Here is a 20236-nt window from a genome sequence, read left to right as displayed (position 1 = left end):
GGCCTCCTGCATTCACAAACTTTAGACCACCGCCTCCTTCAAATTCACCATTACAGAGGTCTACCAGAAGTAAAAAATTAAGTCAACATTTCACTGTCCTCTTCTCAAGGCAGCTGATTTAACGCACTCTCCTCTTGCGCTCTCTCTGTATAGAAAGGACAAAAACCAGCAGCACTGACCCGGTATCTACTTGATGTTCCCACTTTGGGTCTCTGTGGCTCCTCTCGGCGGCCATCAGGATATGCATGTTTGTAAAAACAGTTTCCTCCAAATGGACAGCTCCCACGGCCTTCGTCAAAATACCTGCATGGCTTGTTGCTGGAAAGGAAAATATCGCAACCCTTACTCACAGCAGACCCCAACCAGACTTCAGAATTGCATTTACCTGTAGTCCAAAAGGATCTCAGGTACCATTTGCAGCTGAAGGTATTTTGTCAGTATAACACCTACACGCAGAAATGATCGATTCGATTACAGTGTGTGTGGGTCGATGCATGCATAGGGACACTGGTGGCTCGCAGTGCACAAGCTCGTACTACCTTATGGCTACACCACCAGCTTTTTGCATAAAGAAGGGAAAGACTGAGGTCAAAGAACACAGGAATAGCTTTGCGACTGTGTGGCTGCATGCATCTGTGGGCAGATAGGCAAGGACGCACTTCACACGTGGTGGTGGAAAGGAGGTGTGAGAGGGCTTTACATCAACACCCTTCTTCTCCAGGTGTGCCTTTATCTCTGCTGTCTCAACTTGACAAAAGGCTGCAGTGCTCATACCTCATTGCCTCCTTGTATTTCTGAATGAGTTTCTGCTTCTCTTCCTTCTCCTCCACCCAGTACTCACTTGGAATGACAAAGTTAGATGTGATCCGACATTCTGGGCAGGACCTGGGGAATGAACAGACTGTGCTGCAAAATTCCACATTACAGGGCGCTCTCTCTCCTATATAACAAGTCATGGCATATATCCATCTTTAAAGATGTATTGTACCCATACACTTGCTGTATGGGCTTTTCAATATAGATTCTCTCTTACACATGAAGACAACCTAAACTCTCTTCTTCAAGAACTCAATGGCAGCTGGTGATCTCAGAAAAGCTTGAAAAAACACTTCACACAGACTCCTTTTTCTTTAGAATTAAATAAATTTATTTTGGTTTGATTTCTGTATTTATTTGATTGGAACTTTTTTTTAGAACAGCCTTTAAATGGAGAAATGTTTTGCCAACTGATTAATGAACTAGGGCGGTAATGAATTAAGAAGCATACGTTCTGAACTGGTTAATCTGTTTTCAGATTCCTGGCTGGGTGTCCAAGACAAACAGTAACCATTGGACAACATGCTACTAAATAAATAAAAGTTATTTTCTACCATTAAGTGAGTTTTGCAAACTTAATCCATATTAACCAAATCAGAGTGTAAATGTTATCCCTAACAATTATTTCACTTCCAAACTAAAGCTCATATGCATTAGATGCAGTCTCTGTGCAGTCTGCATCTGGAAGTCTGTTGCAAGTTGTCACAAGTTACTAAGTTCTTCCATAGTAACAAAGCACAATCGAAATGGGAAAGTGCCTCACTTTATAATCTTGCTCTCAAATTGTTTAGCACTCCTCCACTTGCGGATGCACTTGAGACAGTAAGTGTGGCTGCAGTTGGAGAGGATCCCAAAGCGACGCTCACTAGGATTAGCTTTCTCATACACCACCTCCATGCATATCCCGCACACCATGTCTTTACTACGCTGGACGGCAAATGAAAGCTCCATGTCCTTCTCGTGAGCTTCAATGCAAGACTGAAAAGGAGAGACAAAGAAAACTACAGACACAACTGGTCACCTGGTGAACTCTAAGCAGGTTTTTAAGCTCAGTTTTACTCTGCTGTTTTGCACAGTGAGTATGATTAAGCTGAAAAATCTTTATCCTAAAAAAAAATTGCTCAGATAGTAGGGAACAATCAATTCAGAGTTCAAATTCCTTTCTTCAGACATTGCTTTTAAACATGAGAATCTGAGAGACCATCCAGTTTTACTAGGTAGAGAACAAAGCTTTAGTATCTTTAAGCAGACTGCTCTCCCAGCACAGATAAGGAAACCCAGCTGCTTTTGAATATGGCCCTGACAGGAAACAGTCCAGTTTACAACAGGAATTTCATTCACTGCCTGACCTGCATGCATCTTCAAATGAAAGGGAATTAGTGACAAGCGATTACAGGGAGCTAAGAAGCAGTAACTTAAAGCTGTTTAACACCAGACAGTTGTTTGCTTACCTTTATGTGCTGGGATCTCTGTGCAGCATCAATTGGATGCAAGACCTGCAGTCCACACATATCGCATACATCCCCATGGATATACACGCAGTTTTCTCCATAACGACATTCTCCTACTGCAGCGTAGGGGCACAGCTCCTTCTTTATCTCCACATCCGCTTGCTGCTTTTCGTATTCTTCCTCGATCACCATTTCTTGCATCGGTGCTTCAGCACAGGAAGGAGCAGCTGGGAACAAAATTAAGGACAGCAAGCAATACATTCAGATTTAGAGCACTGGGAGTGAGAATACATTGTTTTAATGCAAAGTGACCTTTGGGTAACCCTGCTCAAGTTATCCAAAGAGAATAATAAAATCAACAAAGGTTCATTTCAGTCCAAGTTTCACACACCCTCAACCTGAACTAACAGTTATTTTCCCCACTCAAGAAAGCACAACCAATTTCTTCATCCTTCAACCCAGACAAGACTAAAGCTATCAAGGTTTCAGCGGTCATATTCAGATCCATTTACAGGTTAAGTCCGCACTAGAAAAAAATCTCACTAGTCCTCAGCAGCTTAAGTACATTTTTATACAAACTCTGGTTCAGCCCAATTAAATAAGGTTACAGATCCCTCACTGCTTTGAGAATTGATTCCACATCGGCTAAAGTTAACAGGCTTTTTCTCAGAAATTACTCAGCTGAAGCAATAAAGGTATATCCAGCACAACAAAGCACTAGTATGGAAACACCACACCAGCAGTCCCTTATGTGCAGGTTAATTAGCATGTTGTTGTTCAGCCTGGACAACAGACTTTCATTTCTAGACTCCCATGCATCTGTATGAGTGATACAAAAGCTGTGCCCACACCTCTCACCAAACTAACTCTATTCTAGGTATTTGCCAACAACCCTATCCTAAACAGATAGCCGGTCTATTAGTCAGACATGTAAATCTAGCTTTAAGAAGCTGAAATTCAGGGCATTTTCATTGCATTCTCAGGTAGCCATCAGTTTTGCAAAATCCTCAGTAAATTCCCTTACCTAATTCTAAATTGAACTGAAATCTGTATCATTTCTCTTCCCCATTTAGACAGCTTCTGCTTAACACTTCTCCTTGTACCTCTTGAACATATGCTTGCCTGTGTCACCGCAAGCCAAACAGCCTTTTGAGATCATTACATAAGCAGGATGATAAACTAAATTACAAGACAAAAGCAGTCAGTTTGAAACTGACGATGTAATAAATGCAGGAGAACAACAAAGCGTTACTATATTCAGAATAAACACCAGGAAGAACAGCAACTGGACTTCATTTACATAGCCAGTAGCTGTTACAAGAGTAAAAAGTCATCTATGGTATAAGAAAGTGTAACTTTTATAAGCATTTCGAACACTAGATTTGGAGAAGTAAGTGAAAACTATTAAAGGCATACTCGGATCGGTAAAAGTAAAGGACAGGCTCCTTCTCAAAAAGAATCAGAGGCTGCACGCTCACACAGTTTTCATCCACATGGAGCAAAGAGATAGAATAAGCATGTATCAGCCTGTTAGCTTTTGAACATAGAAAAAGAGAAAGCAGGCCCCTGAGAGCTCACAGTTTTGGGGGATAAGCAAATACTGAAGATTAGTGTAGGAAAATACTAGCTCTCAAAATAAGTTCAAGTCTGCTTCTTGAACCATCCCTGACTTCAGAGGTCATTCCCACTGATCTTGGATCAGTCTGTTTGCTAGAAACATACTTTTCAAAAGCAAGTGAGTGACAGAGTAACAAGTCAACTGTCAACCTGCCCATTTGTCACTGAGAGATTCCCAACTAAAGAAATCTTCATTACCTCTTCTTCCCCATGAGTTCTAGTGAACTGGCATCAAGAAAACTAACAAGTAACATATACTAGGCTCTACCTACTCTTCTGAGTAGCTGAACATAATATGAAAATTTGTACTTATTAAATGAAACATGTCCCCCCCCAAGTTTGAAATCCATGGTCTCCGTTTCCAAAAGATGTAACAAAACTCACAACTACCAATCAGTTTTTATTCCCTTGACTGTCATTTTTGCCAGTGTTTTTTCTAGTTAATGTTACTACAGATTTTTTACCTAGTTGATACACGTGACTTCTGACATCTTGTTTGACCCTTACTGAGGAAGGAGTAGATCATAGTATACATGGGCAGAAGCCTACTAGACAGACAAATGCAGCTGAGTTTCAAAGGAATCAAGTGATACAGTACTTCTTTTAATGGGGCTGGCAAGATCACCTTTGCTTAAGGCAATCCTATGTCCCTGGAAAATGCATACTTTGAAAGAGGCAGCACATTTGAAGCGTCTCTTAACAGAAAAATTTTCCAGTCACCTGCACTCCTCTCAAGGATATCTTTTGTCAAAACTTTATTCAGTAAGGGTTTTATTCATTAAAAAAACCCAAAACACTTTATTACTTGAGGTTCTTTGAGAATAAAGGCTTTGAAGTCTTACCCCTCCAGAGACTGACTTAGAAACCCATTTATTTACTATGCTGGTCCACAGAAGGAGAGAGCAGAGCTTCACATCTTGGCACAAAAAAACAAGTATAGAGTTCTTACTTGAAACAAACAAACCACCACCAACTACTTAAGTCAACAAGCCCAGTCCACAGTACAGCTACTAAATTCCAGCCCAGTCCACAATACCATCCATGCACAAAAAAGTACAACCAGTTCGTAGTGACTAGACATCTAGACAACAAGATACAGGTCTACGAATGTCAGTCCTTAATAATGGCTCTGGGTACTTCTACAGTATGAGAGGGTAGGAGAGGGAAAAACATGCCAAAAGTGACATCAGTTTTTTTCAGCCCCAGTCTTCTGTGCTGTCCTGACACTTCCCCTCAGCGAGAGCTGTGTTTCTATGAAATAAAAATTAAATTAGTATTTCCACTTCTGAGTATCTCAGCTTCCATAGCCTAAAGCCCTGCATGCTTATCTCCTGTATCTACTGCACTATATCTGCTACAGTTTCACTTCCTCTTTGAAAGCAAAATTAGAGAAACTCACAAGACTCCATTGCCTCAATAGCTCTGAATCCAACATCCCTCACAGACTACCATTTACCCTCCACCATCCTGTCTGCTGTTTCCAAAACCACTACTCTCCAGTAGGTGGACCCAATCCCCTATCTTCTCACTGCCTGTTTCACAGTTAACATGGTTAAAATCATACTAGTGAAAAAACTAGTTCATTACCTTCAATTCACACACCACTCTAGGACACGCTTTGTAGCATCAAGTACATTCATCGTGTAGCAGCAGGGAACAGCCACCCAATTCAGAGCATCTCTTATATTTCTGCCTTTCTACTCTCCCTCAGTTATTCCAGAACATCTAGCAGCAGTAGCAGCAGAACAAATATGGAAGTGCGGTACATCTATATATCAAGCAAGTGACTATCTGAAGAATCATCACTATTGTCTTTACTAGGCCCTGAGGTCATCTTCAGAACACCAGGTTTAGTCCCAAATCAGAGAATCATCTGCATTAGCAGAATGTCTTGTCTCATAGTAAAAGATGAGCATTATAATCCAAGCTATGCATGGTTAAACTGCCAACTCTGAATCTTCAGCATTTGTAAGACAATTTAGAACACACAGGCTTCTAGCTAATCTTGAGAAATAGATTCCATTTTAAAGTTTCCAAGTACCTGTACATTTCTCCAGGCACTTGACAAGAATAATCTGTAAGGTTTTAAAGTATACACTGTGGAACACGCTGCACACATCCTCCTGGTCACTACAGCAAGGTTCTTCATTTTTATAGCTTAATAAAGACAGTAGCTTCAGAAAAGTTTTTAAAATGCAGCTTTTAAGAAGTCACCATGGGAATTAGCATCATGTAGCACTGTTCAGAACAGAAACAGCCGAGTATGTCTGTACATTAAAATACATCAAATTTCAAAGGATACAAAACAGAGAATTTGGAACAAGATTCAGAGAAGAGAATGTTATTTAACTTAATGCTGTGGCACCCACAAGTTTCCATGAAAAAATAAGTCTGACCCCCTAGAAAAGGGAACTGCTTCAGTAAAACTGAGCGAGTTAAAGGTATAATGAAATGCTCTTATGTTTCAGCAATACAGGAGAAAGCACCAGCTCTCCTATAAGGAGCAGGTGTATTTAAAAAATCTCTGGCTGTTCAAACTAGCAATGAATTGATGCCAGTGGAGGGCCACGCAGCCATTGAGGGGACTGAAGCACATGAAAAGAGACTGAGGAAACTGGACTTGTTCAGCTTAAGAAGCGATCTTACTGCTGTCTTCAACTACCTAATGGAATAAAAAAAAAAAGAGCCAGACTCTTCTCAGATGTGCACAGGACAAGAGACAGAAGGCAAGCTGAAGCAGGGAAAAATCCAATTACATACTAGGAAAGAGTTTTTCCTTGTGAAACAATTCAAACACCGCAAAGGTTGCCCAGAGATTATGGTGTTTTGAACATCTTTGAGGATAGAGATTCAACTAAACAAAGCCCCTGGCAACCTGACATAGCTGATACTGCTCTGAGCAGGAAATGAACTAGATGAAATCTAGACGTCCCTTCCAATCTAAATGATTCCATTTTGATTAAAAGCTTTAAAAAAAGGGATCCCTTGTCACAATGAACACAGAAGCTCTATCTTTTATGACAGTAAGGTGACATATTAAAAGATAGAAGACAAGTATTCGTTCCTTTGGACTATATCCAAGTCACAGATACACCAAAAATCAAACTTCTCAACAACGCTAACAAAATGTTAATGTTGCTCAACCATTCCCTTCCTCAAATCAGATCAGAGCAGACTTCAGCAGCACCCTGTAACACTGAGAAGGTAATTCCTCTTTTCAGATCCGAGAATCTGACTAGTGCTGTGGAGACAAAGTATAATCTAAACACTGTACGACAACTTCAAACTCTTCTGGACACAGGGTGTCCGTTTTGGATTCAAACAATTATTTGAGTACTCGTGGCCATAAGCCTTCAGTTTTAGAGAGCCAAATATTAGAAATTATGCTAAAGTAAAACACATTCAGCCTACTTTTCACTTAAATTTTAAGTCTTTGTGCTATCTTTCTGCAGGGAAAGTAGATGACAAGTATGCTACTTAAAATAATCTGGTCCCATATGATGAGCCTCTTCAATCTCATTCTCAACATGAGCTGTCACAGTATCAGGAAGTCAAGTCTCAAAAAGGTAACTAGAATAAATGATTTTCAGTCTCTGGTCTGAGTTGCCATGGGATTCACGAAAGCAAGCATTAGGCTTCAAGTAATTCTACAGGAATCTCTACCTCCACTGGAAAACCTTTAAAAGATTGCAAAAAAAAAAACCCCAGCAAACAAACAAGAACCCCCCAAAATACAAAGGCATCAGGTTATCTTTCCAGAGTAGTGATATTAATTGCATCACCAGTATTTTCTTCTCCCATCATATGCAAACTAAACTTCAAAGGAGATTCACCAAGTCATTCAGAGCCATAACAAGAAGCAGCCAGTTATGCAGACTGTCTTTAACTGTACCGTGCTTCAGAACATCAGGATAGCAGTAGTAACTGATGTGGAACAGTCCGACTATTCACATCGGAAAATTCAAGCATAACTTAAGGACAGATCACTTGAAGTTATTAATAAATATGAATAGCTGTATTTAACAAAACCAAAAGCATTAAAATAAATGCACTACATACAAATTGTTGACCCATGACAGAAATTTACTGTTATCCCATGATCAGCTTACCACGTCCACAGTATGGCTGCCCAGGGACAAACTCTACAGCATTCACCCAGTCTTCAGCACCTACTCCTGCAGCTGCCAGATCTGTATTTTCATCTTCTATCTCAGCAATAATTTCTTCAACTGTTTCAGGGAGTGATGCGAAGTCTGAGGATACTGAGGGATAAATTTTTGCATCTGGATTCACATCAGTCACTTCTTCCTGTTTCAGTGGCTTGGTATGCTCGTATCTAAAAAGTTAAAACATATCATTGTCAACTCTTCACAAAAAAAATACGTCCATAAAGCAGCCCAAGGGATTGGAAATAAGCTGATTAAGATGTAAACACACTATTCTGAAGAACGACCTAGAAATCGCTTGGAAGAGAAAGCCACTGATGACCCTTTATAGAGACACGCTTCCACTTGTGTCATCTGTCAGCACTGCTTAAGGAAACAGAAGGTGCTCCGTGACTTTGGAGGAAATGGTGCAGCATGCACAATTCTTACCTAACTTCCATTGAATGAACCTCAATTATGTCCAAAACTGGTCATGTACCATTACACATGTGCAGTATTACTGAATGAGATAAATTAGTTCATTCAGCTTTAAAAAGAGAAGACTAAGGGCAGATACTGCCGTCTTCAACTACCTTGTGGGAAGCCACAGGAAAGATGCAGCCAGAGTGTTCTCAGAGATGCAGCGACAGGATGAGAGCCAGTAGACACAAGTCCGAAATGGGAAGTTACAATTAGGTATTAGGAAAAAAAATTCACTGAGAGAGTAGTCAAACACTGGAACGGGTGCCCAGAGAGGCTGCACAACCTTCATCCTTGCAGATAATCAAAACTTGACTGGACAATGCCTTGGGCAACCTGACCTAAGCTGGCTCTGCCTTCGGCATGGCTCCAGAGATCCCTACCAACGTAAGTGATTCTTTTTCTGTAACTGAGCATCTTGCCTCATTCAGATTTCACGTTCAATTTTAGTAGCTATTCCTAATGCCTCTTTCAACTTACTGTGGAAAATGATGCTCAGAACACTTTGATCCCTACCACCCACAAACAACAGGAAAGTGCCATCTCCCTCAAAAATCTGTCTTCCAGTTACTAGTAGACTACATGGGAAAATAAATTACAGGTGTACCTTTGGAGTCTTAGCTATTTGCTGACTAATTTCAAGGACAAAGGGAGGGAATTTTTGGAGATCATACAAAGCTTTTAAGCAACTGTGATTCATTTACCTTGTGTCAGATTGAAAATTACAAAGTGTCACAGTTCTTGCATATTAAAGAGATGTCCCAACCAAATGTCAGCTTTGAAATCCTAAGGAAGCTATGAAGCACAAATTTAAAAGTCAAGCCTTCAGACCTCTGTACCAGTGGTCTCCAAAGTGGTATGCATGCACCCTAGGGGGTACACAAGACAATCCACTGGGGTGCAGGAAGAAAATACTAGAACTTCTTGTCTTTTTTTTTTTCCTAAAAAAATAAGAAATTACATTTTACTGGTATTTAACATACAGATTGACAGCAGCGTCCTCACTCGATCTGTATGTCAGAGGGTCCCACGTATGGTATGTGCGAGGTGTCCTGAAGGAGGAGCAGGTGCTCCACCATGCAGCAGGGTTGACAGTGGTACCCTTACTTGTTCGTTCATTTTCAGCATTTTTCAACACACTGCAGTTTGTTTGTGCCCAATTAAATGGATCAACAGATTATATTATCTTGTTTTACCTAAACTAACTCTGACAAAACAAACAAGTGGCTTAAAAAGACTCCTGCAAATAAACCGTGGACCGAAGACAATACTGATAACAAGCAAACAATAATATGTCAGAACTAACACTTCTACTATGAGCTCTTCGCTACAAGGTAAAGACAATGCCAACCTAATCAGATCTGACAAGAACGTAGGGTGGAATAAATAAATCGAGATTACCAAGAAGACTATTTGAAATACAGATTTACATCCACTATCATTAATGATGCCCTCAGGATATATTGTGCCTTGAGATATTAGCTAATGATGGTACGAAGCCATCACAATTAGCCAGACATTTAAAATCTAAACATCCAGAACACGAAGACAAATCTCTACAATTTTTTCAGAGATGTTTCAAGTCATGCGATACTCAATCCAGTACTTTACAAAACTTCACAATAAATGTTTAGAAGCCTCTTTTGAGGCTTCTTACGTAATAGTGAAAGACAAAGCGCCACATACCATCGAACCACTTGTACTTCCTGCTGTGGTAAAAACAGCTGAAATAACGCATGGAAAACAATATGATGACAAAGTAAAACACATTCCTTTGTCAGCAAATACTGTTGGGAAATGCATAGAAAACACTGCTGAAGATTTGAAGAAACAAGTATTGGAACAAATTTCACAGCGTGGCAAGTTTGCTGTAGAGACAGATGAAAGTACAGATGTTTCTAACATGTCTCAGCTTATGATATTCGCTAGATTCTGTTGTGTATTTCATTATTGAAAAGAACTACTTTTTGTGAGCCACTAAAGAAAAGATGTACCAGAAGAGAGATATTCTCAACAAATTACTTCTTTAATAAAGACAAAAAGATGTACTGGAGGAGATGTATTCTCAACAGTAAGTTACTTCTTTAACAAAAACAATGTTTTATGGAAAAACTGTGCATGTGCAACCACTGATGAAGCTGCTGCTTTGACTAGAATAAAAAAAAGCATTCCTGGGTAGGATTACAGAGATAGCACCACATCAGAAATTCATTCCTTGCATCTTCATAGGCAAGATACTGTAGCAAAGATGGAGCCCGAAGCGCACAAAGTGCTACAGAGTGTCATCAATATGGTTAACTTTATAAAAAACAAGACCTTTAAATAGTCAAATCTTTAAAACACTTTGTTATTAGATGGAGAGTGACCATGAAAATCATCTGTACCACACAGAGGTTTGCTGCTTATATCGTGGTAAAGCGCTTAAAAGTTGTCAAAGGTGAGTTACGCATTTTTCTTTCACAAAAAGACAAGTGTTCCAAATTTGCTGACCTCTTCCATGATGACAAGTCACTGTCAGTAGCACGCTACCTAGCAGGTATTTTCAAAAAAATAAATACCCTTCAAGGTAAAGGTGACGTTTTAAGAACAAGTAACTGCTTTTTGAAAGAAGCTTGTGGTATGGAGACAACACTTTGAAAATGGCTGTTCTGAAACATTTCCACCATTATGTGATTTTGTTGCCAAAAACGATGCCTGTCAACTAGAAAAAACTCTTACCTTGTACACTTAAGAGAACTCTGTTTCCAAGGGTTTTTTTAACATGTTTAAAAATCTTCCAAAGAGTTTCAGTGGGTTTTGGACCCATTTGTCAAAAATATAAAAATGCAACACCTTCCAATTAATCTGCAAGAATAGCTGATTGACATCAGGGAAGATGGAAATTTACTAGCCAAATTTTAAGAAAAACCTATGCATAATTGGTGGATGGGATTGAAAAATGATTATCACACATTAGTAAGTGCAGTCAACAATACACTTCTTCCTTCTGGATCTATGTATCTTCGTGAAAGATTTTTTCAGCTACGACAGCCATTAAAACAAAGTACTGAAATAAACTGAACTTAGAACGAGACCTTCAAATCACTGTATTACAAAACGTTAAACTAAGATTTTAAAAAATGATGAAGCATATTCAGTCAACATTACTGTCAGTAAAAAAAAATATTATTACTAGTAAGGCTTTTAGTGAGAGCAAAACCAGCTTTGGACTGTTAATGAAATATTTATAAAATATTGTTTATTTCATCTTTATTACATCCCTTTAAAAAGTCTTATTTTCATTTATGTTTTATAATGTACACAATATATTAGTACAGTAGTAGATATATATAATCTATAAATAAATGTATATATATTGGGGGGGGTGCTCAAAAATTTTTCACTGATGGTGTGCGTGATCAAAAATTTGGAGACCACCGATCTACATGATCAAGAAAGCAACACTGGCAGGTAGAAGGCTACAGAGAGGCTTATTTTTGTTATCTTTCTTATACATAGTAACCATATATTAAACATAAAGCTAACTATGAACTACCATATGAAGTCATGATGCAAATACTTAATCATGCATTAGAGCTGCAACAAGACAGAACGTTAAAATTCCTGATAAATTTTAATAAAGCAAACTTAAGATGAAGCAAACATCCCTATGCCTTTGTAAAGCTACACTAGGAAAGCAGCTGTTTGTTTTCTTCACACTTTTTTTTATTTTTAATAATTTCAGGTGTATAGGTTAAGTCATACTATGTTTTCATAATGTAGAGCCATTTTGTACAGGCAACATTTTAGAACCTACTTGACTCCACTCCAGTTACTTTTCCAAAATGGCAGTTCAAGTGTCAGAGTGGCAATTCCTGAAGAAACACACACAATCAGAAAAAAAAATTCTTACCTGTTCAGGCTTTTATGATCACTTACCAAATGTAACTCAGTTCCATTGTACTGAATATAGTCTCAGATTTCAATCAATTCATCTACTCATGTTATTAATAAACTAACAAAAAAAACCACACCCTGACAACTAGCACTTTTATGAAAACCAGTTCTCTTCTCGCCTTGCCTTTGCCTATTTATTTGCATAGCAAAGCAAACACTATAGTATTTAGCAAGAGAAGGCAGTTTGTGAAAAGAAGCTATTTTTATAAATTTCTGAAGTTGCAATGAAAAAGGAAAACACTTTAAGATTTATTGCCTTTCTGTGAGCTCTCTACTCAGGGACTCAGAGTGAAATTACTCCCCTACAGGATGGTCAATGGCATTTCTTTACCTGCAACGATCTCCGTAAGCACAGCATCCTCGCTGATAATACCTGCACACCATTGCGGACTGACTAGTGGAGAGGTCATGGGAGTAGCGACAGTTGTCTCCTTCCTTGCAAACTCCATGCATGAAATATCTGTAAGACAGAAGATTACTGTGAATTAAGGAGAAGCACTGAACCTGTAAACAAAGTATTTGCATGATGAGTTATTATATAAATCAAGGTATGCTGAATTAAGAACACCACTAACGACTCATGGGACCACGTCCCAGTATAAACATACAAATAAGAACATCCGAGAAAAGATGAAGCCTTAGCTATTCCAGTGAACTGCACTGCACGTTTAGGGACTTACACTTACAAAAGCCTTAAAAAAAAAAACTGCAAAGCAAAACTTATCCTGGGCTTTGACACAGAGAGAAAAAGAGTCTTGGACAAAGTAGATGGGGACAAAATTTTACTTGTAGTTCCTGTGTTCTGACACCCACAAAAACCTTAGAGAAGCCCACCACTGAATCCAAGAATCAAAATCAGCCACACTCTAAGCAAGTTTCCTGAGGGCTTAAATCTATTTTGAATTTGTAAGTAATTCAATCAGAGGTAGTTTCCTCTCCAAGAATGCAAAACATGTTTGTCAGATGTAATTATCCATCACAAGACACACACATTAGTTTTTGCCATAGGAGCCAAACAACTAGAAGCACCCTGCTTCAATACTGTGCTGCCTGTCTTGAAAGAACTGTACAGTTTCAAAGCTTTTGAGGACAGTTCACTAAATTTTAGCATGTCAAGTAATGCAAGTTTAATTGAGCATCCTCAAATTCAGCTATTTGAGAAAACTGAATAGTCACTTTCAGTTTGTTTTAAATTTTAACCTAGAAGACAAACTTCTTTAAATTCAAGGCACTGTAACTATTCAGATGCAATATGTTCACATCAAAACCACAACTGAAAATACAAGTTTAAGTACATCTTTCCCAATCCACATAGAAGTATTAGCCAAGGAAAAAAGAAGAAAAAGCCCAAACCTATGTAAGAACTGAATCCATGAACATGTTTACCAACGCTGCACTTTAGAAAGAGAAGCACTGGCCCCCAGATACCAAGTAAGTTGCAAACTCTGAACTCATTGGAAATATCAAGACCTGGTAAACAAGAAAGTTTGTTAGGGTTTAGGTCTCATATAAAACACCACTTGATGGAAGATTGAGAAGTAGATTATACCCTTCTGAGCCCATCTTGCTGCTGAAAGGGGTAGTCCTGCCCTCCTCCTGTTGCACACTTCGCTTTGCATTGGTATTACCACACCTACGCAGCCAGCAGAACCAGGTCCTCCAGCTGACTGCACAGCCACACAGCAGTACAGCTAGCACAAGAGACAGAAGGATCACCTTTCAGCAGCCCAAACTAAGATTAGGATAGCTCTTCACAAAACAGCACATTTAAGTCACCGTTCCTAAACTTAAAAGGTGTCAAGTTGTTGAATTGCATGAGCTTCTGCTCAGGTACTTAGTCTGCTATGTTTTTAAGAAGTCAGACAAATCAAAGTGAACAGTTCACCAAATGACCTAAGCAGAGCTACATCTGTAATCCAGTACTAGGAATACATTAAAATCTGAGGTGAGTCTTAAGAGGGCTGATAACCCGCCATGCGCAAAACCAGTGGTGTATTCAAGGTACTAAGAACAAAAAAAAAAATCTAAAGTGGTTTTATAAACCACCAGCTGACACTTGCCATCAGGCTGCAATTCACACTCAAAACAATCACCTGTCTTGTACACTGTAGCCGCATAGTAACCAGATAAGAAATGTGGTCCTACATAAAAATAAGTGGTATAAGACCAAGATGAGGCTCTGCAGGATATTCTCCCCAGAGGGATGAGTACCCTAGTCAGGTTTGCCGGGTGGCTGCACAAACAGCTATGCCAGCACACACCCGGAATAGGGTGTTGCAAAAACAAGAAAACCCATGCTCCATAACCAGCAGTCTCCACTGTGAACAAAAAAAGGCAAAAAAAAACCCACCAAAAAACCCACCACCCACACACCCCCCAACACAACACCACAACCCACCCACCTACAAACCCACCTCAAAGCAAAAAAAAAAAAAAAACAACACCCAAAAACACACCCCCCCCCCCAATTAAAAAACCACCAAAAACACACACCCCCCCCCAAACCCATGAACTTGTGGAACCAGAACATAACTGGAATTTCTGGCTTGCTTTTAAGAAATGGGTGTCACACCAATAGGGTAAAAAAATAATTCAGGTTGTTAAATGTTTGTTCTTTACCAACTGTTATCTCCACCCTTTGCTTATTTCCACATAGCATTGCTTCCCCCATGTGTTGGGGCATGCAATTTCATAGCCACCTGCTGACTCAGTTCTGGAAATGGCTTCAGATGTAACCTGAAATTCCTTTTGCTGCCCCCATGGTTATTTTTAATCTAGATCAGGTCACTGCTCAGTCCCACTGCACAGCCACACTGCTACTTAAGCCAACAAAGTACTGGGACACCCCTATGGCTGAAATAAGTGACTAAGAGAAAGGCACCAGCCTGAAGCAAGGGCTTCTGTTAGAAAGTGCTTGGTCAACATAACTAATCCTAAATACATAAGCCTCAAAATTAGGCTCTCCCACTGCTTGTTAGACAGAGGAAATGGAGCTCCCAGTCCCTTTCCTTCTTTCCCAGCTTATGTTGGAAAATCCTCTGCAAATACAGATTCTGTATAATTCTGCAAGTTGTCACAATTCACTACATCAAGATGGTAGGCTATAAAGGGAAAAAAACCAAACCTGAAACATTCACAAGCTCAATTTAAGTCACATGTCACTTTTAAAGGCCTGCAATCCTACGTAGCAAACTCAGCATCATTTGAACAAGAAGGCTGGGGTGGGAGGAGAGAAAAATATATTTCTCTAAGGATTACACCAACTTCCTCCCCCTTCCCCGAAGAGGTAAGATTTTTTTTTTTTTACTTTAAGGTCCCAAAGAATTTAACATTTTACATATGAAATTGCAGCGTTTGGCTAAAATATGCTTTGGTCATGTCAAAAAATAAGCAGAGTGCATTATTTTTGGTGAAAAGTAAGAACACTTCTGTTGGAGAGCATCTTTACACACACAGGGTATTCAGTTTAACTGTAACTTTACACAACAGCAATACCAGCCTCTTGTTCCTGGTTACAGGAAAAAAAGGATCCTTAAAACTGAGAAATACATGAGTTACCTGCCTCACTCAGTGACACGTAGAAGGATATCCAAAATTTGCATTCTGTCAAGTACTCAGAGAATACATATAATTTCATCTGAAAAAGTAAAACTGGATCAAGACAAGCATATAACTGGATTTTCTCTGAGTGTCTATGATGTTGCCATCTAGAAAGCACTTTTTCTGGCAGCAGTGCTCTCTGTCTTTCCTATTCAGATATACCAGCATAATTTGGTGAGGCTGCATGGGGAACCAGAACAGAGAACTCATCAGGATCCAAACCCAGATCATCTCCCCAGTTCGGTTCATTGCATGACTGTACAAAACATGAGTGATACCAACACATGGAACAACCACCCAGAAGTAATAATTGCCTGCACTGGCATTTTGTCACTGAAAAACGTTCCAACTCATGTCTAATTATGGATGCCTTGATCAAAATAGCATATCCTGATGTTCATGGGGTACTTGAAAAAGGTCATAGAAATCAGGCTTTGCACATCCAAAAGTCTCATGTTGTAGACAAGATCTGGTGGGCATTTTTATGAAACATATAGAGAAAACACTTGTCCAAGGCCATAAAGCTAATCATGTCTCCAACTCCCTGGAACTCCAACCACTGCAGAGAGGTCAGAATTTACAAGTGCTACAATTAATTTACTAGGGCACTTAAAATTTTCAAGTTTATCCAGGTTTCAATGACCTTGATTTCCATGCTGCTTTAAAGTATAACAGTCTATGGAAGATTTTGTCTTCCACTGCTAGAATAATATTACTTCTGTTACTCACCATAAGCTAAAGAATTTGCAATGCCTTTATCAAAAAGACAATGTAGTGTTAAACACATGTAACTGCAGTCTAAAATCCTGAACATGTACCAGCTTGTTTCAGATGCTTCCTTCTATATAGTAAGTCTTTACCCCTGTAATCCTATTAGTGAAATCAATACACAATACTTCTTTCCGTAGCTTTTGAAGCTTGCAATAGGTTTGTTTATTCAGGTCTGGTTTGTTCTTTACTTCAGGTCCACTTAATTCTGCTTTCAGGTAACCCCATTTTGTTTATTAAACTACTGGTTTTGCTGAATTAGAATGTCACACCCAGCAACAGACCTCCTTCAAAAATTGAGACATTGCCGTGACTGGCAGACGGGGAACCTCAGGATAATAGCCAACTGCATTCATTAGCTTCTGCAGGTACCATACAGAGACTGAGAACACCCAGGGAAGAAGGTAGCGGGGAAGGGGCCAGGCATGCTGTTCTAGCACAGCACGTGGGCGTTCAGCCGTGTGAGTGGCTGATGAAATTCTACGTGAGTTAGTAACCTGAAGAAAAAGTTAAAGAAAAAAGAAAAAAAGTAGGTCTTCATAGCATTTGTCTCTTCGTCCCTTCTCCTCCATAACCTCCTTCAGCAAGAAGCTAGTGGGGGATCCAGAACAGAGCAGCTAAGAAAGGGGCAATACAAGCAGGCCGTTAAGAGGTTTCCGCTCCACATCTTATCACTAGTGTTACACTGACTTGAGGTGGCATACTTCACCAATTCAGATTCTTCACATTAAAAGATAAATACCTGATCTAGGTTTTCAGAAAGAACAGCAAAGATACAAACATGTAGACAACTCTCAAAATATACCAATTAGTTGCTAAGGGTTTTATTTACATTCAGTTATTAAACAAACAAGTGAAATGTCATCTATTTACATCAACTTGATGACCTTAACTATTATTGCATGACATCTGGAAAACACAAATATCTGGAGCTAACAGTGTCAAGTCTGGAAAAAAAAATGTTGGCTGTGCCACTGCTCAATAAAACCACGTATCCATCTGAAACAGGAAGGACAGAGAAGCTTGGTAAGGACCACCATTCTTTTTCTTATTTCAAACATATCAATAACAAAAGGATCAGAATATTAAATGAAAAGTAGTTATGAGTTAGTTTTACTCCTCTGTGGTTTATTCCAGATTAAGAGATTATAAAATATTACATATCACAAAAGCCTCGAAAACTGCTAAACCATAGAAGCAATGTAAGAAAATTATTCTTCATCATCTCTTAAGGAACATGATGAATTCCTATGTTTCACCCTGAGACTGCTAAACTTTAGCTGCAAGAAAAGCAGAAGGGTAACATTTGATTTCTCCTAGACATCTAGTTTTGCAAAGTCCTTCATCTTAATCATTGTGTCTCTCACCCCGAGATATCAATCATCCATCCCAAGGATATCACACTGGCATAATAATAGTCATTAGCCAACCAATTTATCATATCAGGTACTGAAAGGAGCAGCAAAAACTTATTCTACCAATTCTAAAACTTCCAGTTTTGATAAAACAGCAGCATTTCTTCACCAACTATGAAGTGCAAAGTACTTATACTGGAGACTACTACCTACCAGAAGTTTTTCAGGCAGCATTCACTGTCACCCATATGATGATTCAAGTAAATAAAGCCTATGAACAGATAGAATTGTGCAGTGCTACTCAACACAGAAACTGCTCTACCTACTATATTAAAAGCCTGCATTTTGAAATTCAACCCCTTAATCTCACAGTTAAATCCTCGAACTCTTTTATGAAGATGAAACAAGATCCAATAGTGAAAAATATGTTTTCTTGAATATGAATACATCCTATTGAAACCAAACTTAGAAAAACAAAATGCTTATCACATGTTCCCAGAAGCTCAAGTCAAAATTGTTAATTTCACTTTAAAGTCTGAGGAAAGCTAGTCTGCCTACAACTTGAATGGCCCACTAAAAATAGACAAGTAAATAAGTAAGCAAGCAATGGTGTAACTGGGAAGATTAGTGAAAAAGAACGAAGAACAGGGAGATCCCTTAGGTCCAAAGCTGACACCTCATTTTTGTTTAAGCTCACATTAAAGCACATTAACCATTACAAAAGCATAGCTTTAACTTCCCACTAGTCCTGAGTGTTTGTAAATAAACGTATTCATTAGACAGGCTCACTGCAGGATACCTTAAACAGACTCACTGCACTGCGTGACACTGATGAACTTGACTGCTTCTGTACTACGGCAGTCACTGTCTTCAGTAAATTGATTGATTGTGTCTGTTACCTGAGAAAATATATGTATATATCCCTCCCACCAATCCATTTCACCTAACTGAGAATTTCGATCTTCAGAAATAATGAGGCAATCTATATAGAGAGAGCGCTAACCTATACCCTTGCAGCTCACTTAAAAGCTGAGCTAAGCATCATTCTCGGGCATTTCCTCATCACTGGCCTACGTTTAACTGCCGCGCATCAAACATTAACCCGGTTATTCACAGGCAAAACTCTTTGTATGCAGAAGTACTCAGAGACAGTGCTTCTCAAATGGACGCTGTTAACAGTGCATTAACCAAAATAAAGTGATCAAGAGTTAACAGGAGTGCTTTAAATACTGCAGGGCATACTTAACAGCACAAAAGAGAGACACAGCAAGCAAGCTCCTTGTGAAAGCCAAGCGAAGGTTCTTAATGCTGCTATTTGAATCTGCAATTGGCATAAATGGAAAAATATGCAGAAAAGATACAGATCTCTCATCAAGATCTAGAGCCTCTTCCTTTCTGCCCAAGGGATGATCCCTTTTGCTTCCAAGGGACTCGGAATGTATTTGCCCAGAAACATATTCAGGTTAAACGTAATTTACAATTTAAATAAAAAAATAAAAAAAAATAAAAAAGAGAAGAATCAGAAGATGCTCCTTGATGGTAATCTTGGATTACTACTTGCTTTCATATAAACTAATATATTTCTATATTCACAAAAGCCTGTCTTATATTCCTTTCAGACTGCAAATAGGCCAGCGGTGTAAGTTTAAAAATAGTCCACCTGGCAAGCTTTACAACATGCAGTACGATTTGCATAATCCCATATAAAAGATTTCTCAGAAATACAGTTTAAAGGGAAATATAAATAGAAAGTGACGCAGCATACAGAATCTTAACGTAATATAAGTAGCAGCACTCCTCATGTTTTGCAGTCTATCACGATTTATTCCCATTCTCTGGTTTAATAATTCCTGCTATATCAATTACTAATTCATTTCCATTTTTACTTTGTTATTCAACTGGACAAGAACTTAAATCTTTTTGTATTTCCTGCTTAATGGCATTTTCTGGAACGCGGTTAGAGGACTTCCATTCTGCAGTCTCCTTCACACCGATCACCGCGGGCACACTTTCACACAATAAATAGCGGCCCCCGGCACCTCACAAGGAGCCAGCAACGCTTCCAACC

General features: G+C 39.0%; 1 protein-coding gene across 1 annotated transcript in view; it reads right to left on the bottom strand.

Moving 5' to 3' along the window:
- Nucleotides 1–12910, bottom strand: part of MKRN1 (makorin ring finger protein 1) — a 14738-nt gene extending 1828 nt beyond the window's left edge. The window contains exons 1-6 of the mRNA XM_009332935.1: nt 12777–12910; nt 7994–8220; nt 2268–2494; nt 1580–1794; nt 775–885; nt 180–318 (exon numbers count right to left, since the gene is read on the bottom strand). Of these exons, the coding sequence (XP_009331210.1) occupies nt 180–318; nt 775–885; nt 1580–1794; nt 2268–2494; nt 7994–8220; nt 12777–12898 (1041 nt within the window). The 5' untranslated portion in view covers nt 12899–12910. The remainder of the gene's footprint in view (nt 1–179; nt 319–774; nt 886–1579; nt 1795–2267; nt 2495–7993; nt 8221–12776) is intronic.
- Between the last annotated feature and the right edge of the window lie 7326 nt (nt 12911–20236).

This window comes from Pygoscelis adeliae, unplaced genomic scaffold, assembly GCF_000699105.1.
Source record: "Pygoscelis adeliae isolate BGI_AS28 unplaced genomic scaffold, ASM69910v1 Scaffold38, whole genome shotgun sequence".
NCBI classification, from domain to species: domain Eukaryota; kingdom Metazoa; phylum Chordata; class Aves; order Sphenisciformes; family Spheniscidae; genus Pygoscelis; species Pygoscelis adeliae.
Note: the sequence above shows the minus strand (reverse complement) of the source record. Positions and strands in the feature narration are given on the sequence as shown.